The 17,642-nt window shown below is 43.6% G+C and overlaps 1 protein-coding gene across 5 annotated transcripts in view; it reads right to left on the reverse strand.

Moving 5' to 3' along the window:
• LOC147010343 (uncharacterized) overlaps positions 1 to 17,642 on the reverse strand; it is a 33,190-nt gene that overhangs the window by 15,470 nt on the left and 78 nt on the right. For 2 of the 5 annotated variants that reach the window (XM_085858712.1, XM_085858711.1), the window contains exon 1: positions 16,305 to 16,519. In XM_085858712.1, the coding sequence (XP_085714838.1) occupies positions 16,305 to 16,504 (200 nt within the window). In that variant the 5' untranslated portion in view covers positions 16,505 to 16,519. Of the gene's footprint in view, positions 1 to 1,684; positions 1,755 to 8,695; positions 9,565 to 16,304; positions 16,520 to 17,589 lie in introns of those variants that run through there. The other 3 variants (XM_085858714.1, XM_085858713.1, XM_085858715.1) reach the window with 3 other exon arrangements.

The following is a 17,642-nucleotide window of genomic DNA, read 5'->3' on the forward strand; positions in this document are numbered from 1 at the left end:
CTTTCTAGTGTGTAAAGCCCTGTCTCCTTCAGCCGCTCCTCATAGCTGTGTCTAGCTCAGCCCGGAATCAATCTAGTAGCCCTGCACTGAACCCTCTCTATGTCATCTATGTCCTTCCAGAACTATGGTGGCTAAAACTGCATACAATATTCTAAATCTGGCCCTCACTAAATTCCTGTACAATGTTAACACCACCTCTTGATTTATAATGGATCCCCTTCCGAATACAACCTAAAACCCTATTTGCTCTACCTATAGCTTCCTCGCACTGCGCTGCCTGCTTCTCTCCCATATCTATTACCACCCTCAGATCCTTCTCCTATGTGACACGCTCAAAAATTACCCCTTGCATCCTGTAATCTCTATTTTCATTGTTCTTTCCCATCCCAAACACCTTACACTTGCTCAGGTTAAATTACATCTGCCAATCTTTTGCCCAATCCATACAAGTATCAATACTTTCCTGAATCTGATCACCACCCCTCTGCTATCCAACTTATCTCCAAGCTTTGTGTCATCTGCAAATTTGTAAAGCTTACTCTATGCCCCATTCTCCAAATCGTTGATGCAAATAATGAAGAGTAATGGTCCCAGTTCTGATCCCTGAGGTACCCCGCTACTTAAATCCTCCCAGCAAGACATCCTCCCACTCACAGCCACTCTGTGCTTCCTTCCACCAAGACAGTTTGCAATCCAATTAGCTACCTGACTCACCACTCCACAAGCCCTCACCTTGGCGAACAACCTCTGATGTGGTATCTTATCAAATGCCTTCTTAAAGTCTCGATATACTATGTCCACTGCCTTTCCCTCATCCACCGAATCAGACACTGCTTCATGGAACTCTAAAAGATTTGTTAAACAGGAACTACCTTTGGTAAACCGATGCTGACTACCTTTAATTAGTTTGTATTTATTTAAATGGTTCCTCATCTGGTCCTTGAGTAATGTCTAACACCTTTCCCACAACTGAAGTCAAACTTACAGGTCTATAGTTTCCCAATTCTTCTCTGGATCCTTTATTAAATCATGGTGTTACAATTGCTACTCTACAATCCTCCGGTACCTGTCCTGACTCCAGTGAGCTCTTGAAAATATCCGTTAACATCTTGCTTACCTGTTCAGCAAGCTCCATCAACAATCTCTCGGGTACATACTATCTGGACCCGGAGCCTTATCTTTTTAGATTACCGAGCTGTTCCTTTACTTCCTCCACTCCAACATGGATCTTGTGTAAAAGCCCTTCTTCACCTCCTTGATAGATACTCTCAGCTATTGGCAATTCTCCTGATGTGTCCTAAACACAATACATTATATCGATACGTATCCTAAACACAATACATTATATTGATATGTGTCTTAAACACAATATATTACATCGATGTCTATCTTAAACGCAATACATTATATCGATACGTCCTGGAAATGGAATACATTGTCAATATGTCCCATAAATATAATACAGTGTATGCAGATGTTCCATATATATTGAGGTGTGTCTTAAAGTCTCAACAAGATACATTAAATCACTACAATGTCAACATACGACATCTTTAAGATACTCCATTTTATATACTTGTACTGCAAATACAACACATTGTATTGAGGTGCATCATAAAGACAATACATGCATTGTATCAATGGCATGGCCCAAGGGCAGTGTCTCAAACTAAAGGTTGCTCACACAATATCCAGGTACGGAGATTTCTCCAAGGTGAACCCACATCACAGCATGGTAGTGAGGCACCCCAAGAAAGGCAATCACTATTCACTGATCACCACTCTTCATACTTCGGCAAATACAGGCTAAAGGATTCATTGTGCTTCAGTTTTGTTTTATTCGAATTTACGCTGCATTGCCTCCCCTCATTCCCGTTCAACTTCTCAGGCTTGATTTTGACAATACATTGCTGATGCGATAAACCATGAAGTTGAAAAGTTTGAGAAATTCCCGCGAAAAGCCCTGCATGGGCAAGTGCGTGCGAACGTGCGTCCATGCACGCTGTGTTTATGAGAATAAAGAGAAATTTCCATGGTGGGGTTACGGGAACTCATATATCCACAGTCGAGATAACAACTTTCTAATGTGACGTCATACACGCGTGAACGAACAACGCAGGAGGTCCGTCTAAGTCCTGAGAGGTGTGTTATAGGTGTTTAGCACTACACTATCCAGCCCACTAATCTAAATACACCACTATTATGGTACGAGACAATTCTCTTAATTTATATGTATCACTATTGGGGTAATAAATACTACACTCACCTCTTATTCTAAATATATCACGATAACAAATACTAGACTTCCCTTAACCAAATATACCACTATCGGGGTAATAAATACTACACTGTCCTATTATTCTAAACTGTTAAATACAACCCATCGCTTTGCTCATGGGTTTATTAAAGGGGGGGTGGAGAAAGGAGGGCAGTGAGGAAGAGAAGGGAAGGAGGAGTGAGCAGGTAAGAGTAAGGAGGGGTGGGGGTGCCAGAAAGTGGGGAAGAGTAAGGAAGTAGGGGGGAGCAGTGCCTCACCAAACATTGCTGTACACTCTGGGAGGGGGTGGGGTGAGGAGGATGGGGGAGAGGGGAGGGAGAAGTGGGGTGGGAAGGGGGAAGTGGGAGGGGAGAGGATTTGGGAGGAGGCAAGCATGAGGGGAGGGGGTTCTGGACTTGCATTTGGTAGTGGGCCTTGTGGAGAGGGGGTGCAGAGGGGTAGTACAGGATTGAATGAACTGGGACATGTTAAAACAGCACATCAATCCAGCAAATGGAAACCACCCAGAGATGTCCATGTAGTGGGGCAGACAACAGCAATTTTTGAGAGGAATCGTGCAAATGATGATACAAGCATCAAATTTGGCGCATTTGTTCTCCAGGGGATTCTAATCAAATCTGCCTGATTGACCATTTGAAAATCCAAATTTTGAAAAAAAAAAAAAAAAAAAAAAAAACTTCAAAAAAGTCAAGATCACGAATCAATGTTGGATGCTGGCTGAGATTGGTGAATGTTTCAGAAACATCATCAAAGACGTTCCAAGTCTGCCATGCAGTTTTCTTTCCTTTACCGCGGAAGGCAGACACGACGTCACATCCAGTGAACGCATAGAAGTATGGGATCCATCAAGCTTTCTCAGGCCCTATTGCAGAAACTACCTCATGGGCTGGAATCCATCACACCTTGGCTCCTTGGCCAAAGGCGATCCACATGTTCTCAAGACCTAGTTCCTGTAAGGATGGCAGCACAGATATTGCTATGACTAGTACGTCCGTGTCATTAGCCTTAATGATAATGGACTTGCTACCATCCGTCATTGCATCCCTGGCGTGTACAAATATTCGAGTGTCAGCTTCTTCATGACAACATGGAGACACAGCATCCAGTGACTTCCTTGTGATGCTAATGGCATGTTCTCCTTTTGTGACAATGACTGTGCTTGTCGTCTGTGATTCACACATCTTCTCCGCAAGGAAGTGAAACAGCTCAGTCTTGTTGCTGTCATCTCGAAGAAAGCTTCTCCAGTTACTTGGGGTCTTACTGGTTCCTGTCACTCTTCTTCTGATTCCTTGCCCCTTTTCGACCTTGCCTCGGACTTCAGACTTGACTTCTTGTACACATCAAACACTACGTCCACCCTCTCGTACCTGGCACCATAGGATTCCACCTTTGGGATGATGTCTTCTTTAGCATCGTCATCAAATATCTTTGAAGTGCGTGGAGGTAGGGCATTGATAAGTGCTGAGCCATCAATGATGACTGCATCTCCCCTCGGTTCTCTGTCTGGGATGTTCACTTGCGCTTCAACAATTTCAGGCAGCTGTGACTTGAAATTTTTTTCAATTTTTTTTTTTTTTTCAATTTTTTCAAAATTTGGATTTTCAAATGGCCAATCAGGCAGATTTGATCAGAAAGCCCTGCAGAACAGAAATGCCAAATTTGATGCTTGTATCATAATTTGCACGATTTTTCTACTATCTACTACACAAATGGGAGGTGGAGGGGGAGGGGGAGGGAAGCCAGGCTGATGGGATGGGAAGGCAGCGTGAGGGGAAGGGAATGTGGGGCGAGGGGAGCTGAAGGGAAAGCAGTGAAAGGGGGAGGGAAAGGTGATAAAACGTGCCCAAACAGCAACATTTCCTTTTTAACCGCCTGATTCAATATAAAGCCGTGCAGGAGCATTTAAAACCCACACAATCTACCTGGAAAAGGCCTGCTTGCACATGCAGCGACTTTTGCACCCATCTGTCCGGCTCACTCTGAATCTGCTTTGTACATGCTGCACTCTGGGGAAGCCATTTTAAATTCAAAACTAAACCGTCAGTCCTTAACAGTCCCCTTAACAGAGAGGGAGGGAGGGGGGATGAGGGGAGCAGGAGGGTAGGAGAGAGAGGAAGGTGAGAGGAAAGGGGAGGGAGAGGTGTGGGAGAGAGGGAGAGGGGTGAGAGAGAGGTAAGAGAGAATGGGATTCCAGCAGATGTGACATCTAGTTTAATGTCTATCCGAGAGACGGCACACACATTTATGAATCACCCTGCCTGTGAAACACCGGGACGACAGTTTATAGCTGGGTCGGGATTCAAACCCAGGCTAGACAGATTAGCGCGAGCATGCATACCTCTTGACTATTCTGCCATGATGTGGCAATTCATTGCTTCGTAAAAACTGAAAACATTTTTTACCCATTATAATCATATAATTTATTTTGCCTTCCTAACTCCGGAAATGTACCCATGGAGAACCACGCCGCAGCATCACCATGGAAACTTGTCGAGATAAAAACTTGAAGAGCACTCCAAGCAAGCACTCCCCAAAATGGTTGAAGAAACATTTAAAAATGAAACGCTTAATTTTTTTGTTATAAGGATCTCTCTATGTCGAAATGACAGGTCGTATAATGATAGAAGATCATACAAAAAGGGGAAACGTCAAAAAAAAATTGCACATTTTCAGTGAGGGAGCCACTGCCCAAGGGACTGCACAACTATGCGGGGCCAAACACACATGAGTAGGGCCTGAACTTTGTTCAAGTTGATCGATATACTCAGTGACAGTGCAAATACTTTTACTGTGTTTGGCCATGGTTTGGAAACAAACAACCAAGCAGCTTATATAGTGCTGGCCAAGTGGCTTAAGCACTCCAACAAAATGGTTGATAAGGAATGGCAGGCTTTCCAAGCGATTATCAATCATTGATCAGGCATAGAAACACCATGTACCCGAAGACACCCGGGATGTCAAGCAACGTCCAAAATAGACAAATGAACACATTTTTTTTGTGAGCAGTCAGAACTACTGTTGAGGTCAAAGGGAAGTTTAAATTTTGAAATTCACCCGAGATCAGAGATTCTAGAGGTTATGGCATGTGTGGAAATGAAATAACTCCACGAACGCTGGCGTCTCCGGGAGCTTATAAGCATTGCAATGTACCCAGTGATTCGCAGCTATGAAGAATAAGGCAATCAGTGAGGAATGAGTGAGGAAAGTGGGGGGGAAAAAAAAACTTTATCATTAAGAAATCGTTGCGGCCTGTTCCAAATCAAGGCATTGTTGAGCACATCAACAAATGGCGAATTGACCCCAGTGATGGACAATGCAGTAACAAAGGATGAGCCTTGATAAAGGATAATTAAATAAGGCCATTTATTATCTTCAAAAGGGGTATTTTAATGAACCCAAACACCCAATTTCCACGCATGCACTCCCATGGGGTTCCCTTCGTATGCATGCAAAATTTCAGGCTGCGAGATTTCATGGTTTTGGAGTTATGGAGGAAACACACACTTGTTATTATAGATATATCACTATCGGAAAATAAATACGTCACTCTCCCCTTTATGTAAATACTGTATATAATATTGGGTAATAATTACTACACTCTCCTCTTAATCTGTTTGTCATTGTCAGATAAATAAATAGTACACTCTCCTCTTCATCTAAAGATATCACAACTCACTGAACTACCCGGCGTTGCCTGGGGAAATTCAACGAAATATGTATTTAAATATTTCCGGCATGACAATCACAAAATGTATTACTCGATCACTCCCACGGAAAACCCAGGCAGTGTACAAGCAACATGCTCACTTGAGGAATGAACACGGAGGTGTTATAATAAACCTGTGTGAAGCAATTGTTTTAATAACAGGTGCACGTGATAACACTTTAGTAATTAAATGTGTTGTTGACAAAACATCACTACAACCTCAACATGAGATGTTGACAATACATATTACTCGATCATTGCTGCAAAAAAGGAAAAACACAGGCAGTGTATAAGCACAAGATCCGATAGAGGCCTGAAGACCAATTTATCTGGTTATATTTGGGGTCAATTTTTTTTTTATCCAAACAGCCTTTGACCTTTCTCTGGATGAAAGAGGAGGCATTTCAAAGTTTGGTTCCACTGGTTGCCTGCAGGGTCCGAATGCATAAAGGAACAAACGAACAAACTTTCTTCTTTATATATTAGATTAGGTAATAATTACTACACTCTCCTCTAAATAAAATGTAACACTTTTCATGACACATACATTGCAGTATAATTATTTCCTTCAATGCAAGTCCCATAATAACTGTCCTTTAATATAAGTACCATGTTAATTAAATCCTTTCATGCAAGTACCATGACAAAGCCCATCCATTTATCAGGACCACACTCTGTACAGAGCATTGGTGCTACCTAAGCAGTCACCTGGGCTATTGGGCATAATTCTGGATAGGTCGCCACTCCAACAAAGGATACTCAAATGGCTCAATCAGCACAGCCAGCTGGTACTCATGTTGCCAACCTCAGAACGATAACAGGCCAAATAAACCCCACCTGGTATTAATTCAACAGCAGAGCAGGATTTGAACTCAGGACCCAAGGATTCAACACCAGCCACCCGAACCATTAAGCCAACATCAAGCATGTACCATGATAATTATATAATTTAATGTAAATACCATGATAAACATATCCTTTAATGTAAGTTCCATGATCATTATATCCTTTAATGTAAGTACCATGATCATTATATCCTTTAAATGTAAGTACCATGATCATTATATCCTTTCATGTAAGTACCATGATTAAATCCTTTAATGTAAGTACCATGATAATTAAATCCTATAATGTAAGTACCATGATAATTCAATCCTTTAACGTAAGTATCATGATAATTATATCCTTTAATGTAAGTACTGTGATAATTATATGCTTTAATGTAAGTTTCATGATAATTGTGTCCTTTAATGCAAGGACCATGATAATTAAATCCTTTAATGTAATTACCATGATAATTATATCCTTTAATGTAAGTACCATGATAATTCAATCCTTTAACGTAAGTATCATGATAATTATATCCTTTAATGTAAGTACTGTCATAATTATATGCTTTAATGTAAGTTTCATGATAATTGTGTCCTTTAATGCAAGGATCATGATAATTAAATCCTTTAATGTAATTACCATGATAATTATTTCCTTTTATGAAAGTACCATGATAATTATATCCTTTAATGTAAGTACCATGAAATTTAAATCCTTTAATGCAAGTTCCATGATAATTAAAACCTTAAATGTAAATACCATGATAATTATATCCTTTAATGTAAGTACCATGATATTTAAATCTTTTAATGAAAGTTCCATGATAATTAAAACCTTTAATGTAAATACCATGTTAATTATATCCTTTAATGTAAGTTCCATGACAACTAAATCCTTTAATGTAAGTACCATGCTAATTATATCCTTTAATGTAAGTACTGTGATAATTATATCCGTTAATGTAAGTTTCATGATAATTATGTCCTTTAATATAAATACCACGTTCATTATATCCTTTAATGTAAGTTCCGTGACAACTAAACCCTTTAATGTAAGTACCATGCTAATTATATCCTTTAATGCAAGTACCATGCTAATTAAATCCTTTAATGTAAGTACCATGATAATGAAATCCTTTTATGTCAGTACCATGATAATTATATCCTTTAATGTAAGTTCCATGACAATTATATCATTTAATTTAAGTTCCATGATAATTATATCCTTTAATGTAAATACCATGACTAATTATATCCTTTAATGTAAGTACCATGCTAATTAAATCCTTTAATGCAAGTACCATGATAATGAAATCCTTTTATGTCAGTACCATGATAATTATATCCTTTAATGTAAGTTCCATGACAATTATATCATTTAATTTAAGTTCCATGATAATTATATCCTTTAATGTAAATACCATGACTAATTGTATCTTTTAATGTAAGTACCATAATTAATTATATCCTTTAATGTAAATACCATGATTAATTGTGTCCTTTAATGGAAGTACCATGATTATTAAATCCTTTAATGCAAGTCCCATGATAATTTTGTCCTTTAATGTAAATACCATGAAAAGTACTCCATGCATCGTATCGTTTCCCGTATATTCGTGCTCTCATGCGCCCGGCTCGTGCGTTGCTCGCTGTGATTCCTAATCGACGTGACGTGTACGTTCGATGATACCCACGCAAAAGTACCCGTTCTTTGTTGCGATGAATGTTCCGTTGAGGACTCCAGTGTGAAACTGGATAATTCTCACAGGAGGCAAATAGTTGACGAAATCGCGAACCATCCTTTAACTTACACTCTCTTATCTCACGGAACCCATTAACGAGAGTTAACAGGTTCGAGTTGATTGTGCCAAATCGACTCACCCTGTCCTTTATGTTTACAGCCAGGGCACGTGGTGGGTCCAGCACGCGGGCCCAGGTCGTACTTCGGATCTCGGCCGTCTGACCACTCCTGCCGACACACGAGAGCCTTTTGAACTCGTACTAGTTTCGGCTCTTTTCGTCGTCACAGACGACAACTTGAGGGCGGTGATTGTGACGTCAAAACGGAAAACCCCTCGACGCCAGCCAATCGGTGAGGCATCCGCCTGGTCTCACGTGGTAGCTCCGCCCTCCCGTGTGATCCAGCGCGTCGCGCCGAATCCAAAATGTGCGCAGTTGTGATGCTTCGGGTCGGTGCAGGTACATGTTCTAAAACCCTCATCGTGCAGTGCGTACGTGCGACCTCCCAACGCGGCACCTCTTTACCCTGAAACGAACAACTGTATTTCGTGTCCTTCAGAGTGTCTGCGACTTGCGACGAATTGGTTCCTCCCATTTCAAATCCGACACGAACGTGTACCTCCAAACCAGGTGTTTGTCGTTCATTTACATAAATGCTCGAGAGCGTCCATCGATGTACATCTGGACGTGCTGCACGAATCGCCCGACTCCACGCATCTCCACAAACAGCGAAGTGACGTCACGAAGACTTCAACACGTCACAAAGTTGTAACTGCGAACTTCCGCTCAGGTTTCTGTTCCGCTTTGTGAACAAAGTTTGCTTCACTTGGATTCGTCTGATTAACAACCATCACCGATGTCATTGTACACCTTCTCAAGGTTGGTATGAGGGGTGTGTTCAGTTACTAAGCAGCTAGTCAGCGCTTGCCAAGCCAGCCGTTCCTTATCAGCAGTTTGGAACGGAGCGCTTGCTTGAGTGCTTAAGCCACTTTGTGAGCGCCTTTCAAGAAACCTGGTAGTTGGACACACCTTGGAGTTCACCGAAAAATATTTTTTGACAACTTTCACATTTAATGTCGTGAAACCGAACATGGGAATGACATGGGGTGCAAGTGTCGGGATATGTGGGGAGGGCAGGAAGTACACACCTGGACCTATCATCGAAGTATAATAAAAGTACAACAAAGCGATTCATTATCAATCAGGTACCAGTATTATCACTCAAATGGGAAATAATATATTATACACCTTCTGTCTGTCCCCCAGGTCTCACAAACACGAGTGAAATCACCATCTACATGAGTATGCACACATAATTACGATCTCGTGTGATCGTGTCACCAACAACACCCATTTAAGTTGGGCGAGAATAACAAACAATTGTTCAATAACCACTCTATCGTGGAAAGTACAAGGATCTCGGTGACATCACAATAGGTGATTTTTTTTGGTGTCTGTACAAGCGAATTGTCCTTCAAAGCTTCTCTGTGCCCAACAACTTGTCCATCAAGAAATCGTCTGTCAGGTGATCCTGGAAGAGCATACCCATTGGATCCACAACTTGGAAGGAGAGGAATCGCTCCAGATGAGGGACAAGTAAGGTCGCTATAAGAGGTCGTGACGGATGGAGTCCACGCACCTGTGTTACCTGGACGTTACGAGACACGCTTACTTGACTTGAATGATTAGTCGTGCACGCAATGAATTGCGGGTCCATTCCGGAGGTTTCAGCCAAAGGTGGTCCTTCGGGATGCTTTTCGTGCCATTGTATAATTTTTGCTCAACGATTGACCGGCAAAGTCCAGACCAAGGAGTTTCCTCCATTCCGCCCCACCTCGTTTACAGGTATTTGACACCTTTCCGCGAAGCTTTGCCTTCGCTGAACGAATCATCCCAGGTGTTACACACGGTGTTTACAAATCCCAGACCGATACCTTGAACCGATCGATGCACACGTGATCGTGAGGACTTCTCGATTACTCATCGCTGTTAACCATACACAGCATGAAAGTGATGAGGAGGGTCAGGTGATGCGGTGGAGGGCAGTTTGAAACATTCGGTTTACGCTCATTCGCATTCCCTAACTGTTTTGATATCGTCCTAACCCAAACCGAGTTATGCTAGTTCTCTTTGGTAAACGATTTAACCGTTTCAGTTGTCACTTGATATCATCCCTCTGTACCGTTGAGACTCTTTACATAACACGTCACCTGAGGTGTGTTCCATTACCAAGCAGCGAGTGGACAGCTCGCCAAGTGGCTTAAGCACTCAATCAAGCATTCCAACGAAACGGTTGATAACGAACGGCTGGCTTGGCAAGCGATAGCAAGCTGATTGGTAATGGAGTATACCTCTTGTTTGTTTCCTCGCAAAAGTATTGAGCAAACAATGACGTCATGCTGCACAGGTATATGAAAAGTTGAGTGCACCTGCTCGCATAAGTGCTGTCCTAATTTTGCTTCAATTCTACCAATGTTAGTTGATTGATTCCTGGGTAGGGTGGAAGGGGAGAGCTGGGGGTCGGGGGAGGGAAAAGATGGGAGAGTGGGCCTATATTCGGAAAAATTGTGCAGAAAGTTCCGAACAAGGAACCCTCCATGGGCCTTATATGAAACGCGAATGAAATAGAGGTTCGAACTACAAGGGAACGCGGTATAGCGCAGACCTCCGCCGGATCCGGATCTTCAGCAACATTGAATCAATTCTTCCACATCACACCCTGAACGTCCGAATGGTATCCACAACTCTTTAAGATATCCTGTTGTAGTGTATATCATTTCTGGCCCTATCTCTAAATGGCGAAGAATCACTTTTAAAAAAAATTCTCGGATCCGGATCGGGATTCAGATCTTCATCAAAATCGAATCCATTCTTCCTTGTCACATGTCACGCAACCTGTCCACCAACTTTCATCCAAATCCGTCTACAACTCGAGATATCCTGCACACAAACAAACGAACAAACGAACAAACAAACAAACGAACAAACAAACAGACGGGTGAAAACATAACCGTCCACCTTCAGGAGGCAGAGGTGTTGAAACGAATGTTAAACCAAACATTCAGCATCAGCACGACAGAATCGCTCCGAATTGCTTCTCTGTCCATTGTCCGTGTCCATCCTCTCTTTGGTCACCGAGTGCGGGCGTTTCGCCCCCTCGTGGATATCAATGTAAACTGTGGGATGAGCGAAAAGTGATCAGGTACCGCACAGGGTATAGAAAAAAAGAAACCACACAAAACCACCATGACAACAACGGGTATAAACTTCCACTATAACCCCTGGGTATGTAACAACCACCGCAACCCCATGGATTAACTACAGTGCCTTCAGAAAGAATTCACACCCCTCAACGTTTGTCACATTCTGTTGTTACAACCTGAATTTAAAATGGATTAAATTAAAAAAAATTATCACCGATCAACACAAAATAACCCACAATGACAAAGTGAAAACATGTTTACAGAAATTTTTACAAATTTATTGAAAATGAAAACCTGAAATGTCTTGCATCAATAAGTATTCAACCCCTTTGCGATGACACTCCAAATTGAGCTCAGGTGCATCTGAGAGCATGATGGAAAAGATGATGTGGTCAAATGAGATGAAAGTTGAACTCTTTGGCCTGAATGTAAAGTTCTACATCTGGTGGAAACAAAGCACAGGTCATCACCCATCCAGCACCATCTCTACCATGAAGCATGGTGGTGGCAACTACAAGCTATGGAGATGCTTTTCAGTTGCAGGCACTGGGAGACTTGTAAGGATAGAGGGAATAATGAATGGAGCCAAATACAGGCAAATCCTTGAGGAGAACCTGCTTCAGAGTGCAAAAGACCGAAGACTGCGGTGAAGATTTATGTTCCAACAGAACAACGACCCCAAGCTTACAGTCAGAGCAAAACTGGAATGGCTTCAGAATAAGAATATGAAAGTCCTTGAGTGGTCCAACCAAAGCCCAGACTTGAATCCCATCGAGAATCTGTGGAAAGATTTGAAGATTGCTGTTCACCAACGCTCCCCATACAACTTGACAGAGCTCGAGCAAATTAACCTTTGGCCTATGTCGACCTTCAAATTTCAACTGCATCAGATGAAAATTGTCAACCCTCGACTCAAATTCTGCAACCGGTCCAGACGGCATCAGCCCATGTGTCCTAAGAACCTGCTCCTCTACTCTTGCTCACCATCTCTCTGTTCTATTCACCCTTTCATTTGCTCAAGGTCATCTGCCAAATGCTTGGAAATCACCAAACATCACTGCCCCTGCATAAAAAAGGTGCTAAAACAGATCCTTGCAACTACAGACCAATCAGCCTTCTCCCAATTATCAGCAAGGTAATGGAATCCATCATTGCTTCAGACATCAAATCCTTCCTCCTCTCCAATGGCTTGATTTCCAATCATCAATTTGGATTCAGACCAGTTCACTCTCCCCTGGATAAGCTGCTTCTGCTCTCCCAACAATGGATGGAGGTCCTCAATGGCAGACATGAAATCAGAGACATCTCCAGAGATGTATCACATGCTTTTGACACAGTCTGGCACCCTGCCCTGCTCACCAAACTCTCTTCCTATGGTATCCAAGGCCATCTCCACTCATGGCTCGCAGACTTCCTCTCCTGTCGCAGCCAACGTGTGGCTCTAAATGGAGTTCTTTCATGCCCTCTTCCTGTCCAGGCTGGAGTTCCTCAAGGTAGCGTTCTGGGCCCTGTTCTTTTTCTGATTTTCATCAATGATCTCTCCGACTCTCTGGAAAATCCTCTTTATCTCTTTGCTGAGGACTCCACCCTCTGCCATCCCTCAAACCGGCAAGCAGCAGCTTCTTCGCTCGCTGCAGATCCGGATAAAATCACAAACTGGTCCAACACGTGGAACATGTCTTTCAATCCGGACAAATCTCACTCTCACTGTGTCTCTCCGAAAGGACCGTCTGGAACCCCCCTCCCCCATCTCCTGTCTCAACAAGGTTCTCACTATCTCCCATGATCTTTCCTGGGGAAGCCACATTTCCAACATGGCCTCCAAAGCCAGTCTTCGACGAGGCATCCTCCATCATGCAAAATCCTTCCTTGGCACACCTGAGCTCCTGACCACATACAAAGCTTTCATCTGCCGCCTGGTGGAGTACTGTTCTCCCCTCTGGGCTGGTGCTCCCGCCTCTCACCTTTCTCGGCTTCATGCTGTGGAAACCAAGAAATTTCGGATCATTGGCATCTCCCGCGGTGAGGCTAAGTCTTTGGGCCTCTCACTGCAGGTTGGTCGGTGGTCTTTCTGTCTTCTACAGTCTCCTCTCTAGCCTCGCCCTTCCTGCTCTGTCTGAGATATGTCCCCCCGATATTTCCACAGGGTGCTCAATGTCTGCCAGCAACCCCCTTTCTGATAAAACTACCGAAATCAAGAATCACTGCTCACCTTCACTCTTTCAATCCTCTTTTTCTCCACCTTTGAAAAAAAAAGCTCCCTCACTCTCTTCAATCCCACTCTTCGCTCCAGGTCTTCAAAACAGCTCTTCTCTACCACCTCTTATCTTCCCCCATCCAAACCCACGGTCTTTTCTACCCCCGCTAATCCACCCCAAACCCACCTCCTTCAAATTCCCTGCATTCCTTCCTGAAAGTCCCAGTAGTGTAATGGCCTGAAAGTCCCTGTCATGTAAGGATCTGAAAGTCTCTGTAATGTCCATCTTGTTTAGCCTGTGTACCCCACCCCATCCCTCTTCCTTCCATAGATCTCCTCATGTCTCTGTTCCACATTGTTTTTTTTTCTTCCCTCTCCCCCACCCTCCCCCACCCCCCTCCCTTCTTAGCTCCTGCTCACCTTGTGGGTTTCTGTGTGTTAGCTCTCATACGAGCCTCGACATTGTATACAAAAAAAATAAAGAAAGACGATTTTAGAAATCTTACCAAAGTTGTTGACCTTTGGCCTACACTAACATTTTGGTCTCTTCGATTTTGCAAGTAACAAACACAAAGGGATCATGATGTCATGATGGGGTATTTTGTGTAGATCAGTGATAAAAAAATGTACGTTCAATCCATGTTACATTCAGGCTGCAACACAACAAAATGTGACAAAAGTCAAGTGGTACGAATACTTTCACCACTATAAACCTCTGGGTAGGTAACAACCACCACAGCCCCGGGGATTAACTTCCACTAAAAGCCTCGAGATATGCAACAACCATGGCAACCCCAATGATTAACTCTGGGTTTGTAAAAACCACCGCACCACAGTTATTAACCAACACGATAACCCCATGGGTATGTAACAACCACTGCAACACCGGGTATTAACTACCACTGTAAAACCCCAGGTATGTAACCCGCACGATAATGACCCACGACAACATCGAATCTGAAACCAACAAAGGCAACATTTGGTGGGTCCACCATGACATGTTACTTATTGATACATATCGATTTATTGATGGATTAATTTTATATAAAACACACATGAAACTATATCCCTCAGGAGCCACTACCATTCCAGGTAACGATCTGCTGGTTGTGTAAACAGTCACGAGTCAGGCATGACGTCAGTTCATTTATGTTTAAGGTAGTGGCAAGCTTTGGCAGGTTCTATTTGGACTTGTCAATAGATCTCGGATCAGATGTGGGATTCCCTGTTCGGGTTCAGCAGGGACAGCGTGGGGCTCAGTGAGATGTGGGATTCCCTGTTCGGGTTCAGCAGGGACAGCGCAGGGCCCAGATCAGATGTGGGATTCCCTGTTCGGGTTCATCAGGGACAGCATGGGGCTCGGTGAGATGTGGGATTCCCTGTTCGGGTTCAGCAGGGACAGCATGGGGCTCGGTGAGATATGGAATTGCCTGTTCGGGTTCAGCAGGGACAGCGCACGGCCCGGATCAGATGTGGAATTCCCGGTACGAGATTATCCGGGACAGCACGGGAGGAATTTTTCCAATTTCCCGCCAACAATTTGATGTTCTGATTTAATTCCCCAGCTTCGTTTTCCCGAATAGGAATTCCCCATCACAGAACATACCATTGCGGTATTTTTTTTTTACTTTCACACTGTCGGCTTCAGAAAGTAGCTGCTGCTTCTTCCCTGGGATCGAAGTGAAGCACAGAGGGCTGCGGTGTCGTCCCGCACCGTTGGTTCGTCACTCTATGGTCACCGTGGCTCAATGTCCCGCACTGACAGGACTTCACATGAAGCATCTACAGCGTTGATAGTCTACGGTCTGGGAGGTGGTTCGACAACATGTTACAAGAATGTCCATTACAAGTCCCTCAAATGGTATAGACCACCACATGGCCCCTTCGCTCTTGTCACGGATCTTTAATCGAGCCATAGTTTCGCCACCGGTTCGTGGCGTGAAGGGTCGTGACCCGGCACTTACCTAAAAGGTCTATTTTTCATAGGACTTTATATAGTTACGGTCTACAGTATGAAGGTATGCAAATTTGGCGCTACCTGTGCAACACCCATCACCTCCATACATCATGAATCACGAGCTCGGGGATCGATAAGATGACAGAGTGTGGATTGAGAACCCTTTCCGATATAATGATGTCCGTTCCGGCAGAGAGTAAAATATATTGATGTTGAGTTAGGGTGAGCCTTGCGGGTCGCTGCGGTGGAGACCTCACAACCACGAGAAAAAAAAAATAAAAGTCTTTGTAGTCGACTATTCAATCTACGACCACGAAAACATCGGATCAATAACCTGGCGGGAACCGAGGAGTGAGAACGAGAGGACAGAACCGAAACATGAACCGTGCGTACCTGCGGAGGTCACGGTAGTAGACGTGGAGAAGGTCACGTGATGGAGGATCAGGTTGCATGAACTCGGTGTGAGTGAGGACACCGTAAGACCGTGCTCCAGGAGTACCCAGGACCAGCGAGTGACCCGCCTCGTGTGCCGAGAGCGCTTTTGAGCATCGCGCGAAATGCGTAAAGATCGCATTGAGTAAGCGATATGCCATTTCCCAATACTGAGGTTACTGATACAGGGAGGGAGGAGGGAATGGTAGAGGTAAGACGGAAGGGGTGGGAGTGGGAGTGCTGGCGTCCCATTGACGGATCTCAGAGGTGGTGATAAGTACAGGTGCGCTCCACACCTGAGGCTTTCTCTCCATCAACCGGGTCCCCTGATACAAATAAAAACAAACAGAACAATTTACCCTCCATCGGTCCAGTCATGCAACCTACAAGGATATAACACATGAGGAGCTTTGGTGCAGGACTACGAGGCCATTTTGCGCGTCATACCTGTGCTACACCCAATGAGACCCGGGTCTATTTCATGCTCTTCGCACGTGGAATGTCCAGGCTCATAAAAATGGTCGATTCTTGCGTCTCACGACTTAACCTGAACACGAAACAAACGGTCAACCTCCTAATCGATGACAACAAGGAAATGCAACACAGGTGGAGGCCATTCAGCCCATCATGCCTGTGCGAACAGCACACACCAACCCAAGATCCAAGAAAGAAAATACAAAAAAAAAATAATTGTAGGTTTTTTTGTATTTTTTGTTGTTATTGTTGTAATTTTGTAAATTTTATTTGTTTTTTTCTTTTCTTCCCGTCGGGGAGGGGGCATGGGCTTGGTTAAAAACACACAACCCCCCTTAACAAGACCCCCACCAACAACACTCCATACACAATCACCCATCAACACTCAAACTACCAAAAAGTCTTATCAACATCCCCATACACCTCTACCTCCATAACTTCCAGGTACCTATCTAATTCGAATTTAAACGTATCTTCTGTTTCTGCTGCAACTACCTTTCCAGGGAGACCATTCCATGCATTAACTACTCTCTGAGTGAAAGTCCCCTACCTTACCACCGTCTTAACCCTCCGAATGACCATCGCAGTGACGACCTGGTCTGTCCTGTGATGAACTCGCGAAGAATCAGTCCTGATCCGAACGGGTTAATGATTCCTCCAGACTTGATGGTTCAGTGTCAATTATAAATTATATCACTAATACCGACATATCCACACTGGGACCAGCACCGTGCCGGATACACACTCACAAACAACCAGGTGTTTGGCTCACCTTGATCGCTCGGGACTCTGGTGGTGTTCGTCTCACCGAAAACCGACCTGCTG

Source organism: Eptatretus burgeri, chromosome 16 (assembly GCF_056783735.1).
Source record: "Eptatretus burgeri isolate ZD-2024b chromosome 16, Ebu_testis_v1, whole genome shotgun sequence".
Classification (NCBI taxonomy): Eukaryota; Metazoa; Chordata; class Myxini; order Myxiniformes; family Myxinidae; genus Eptatretus; species Eptatretus burgeri.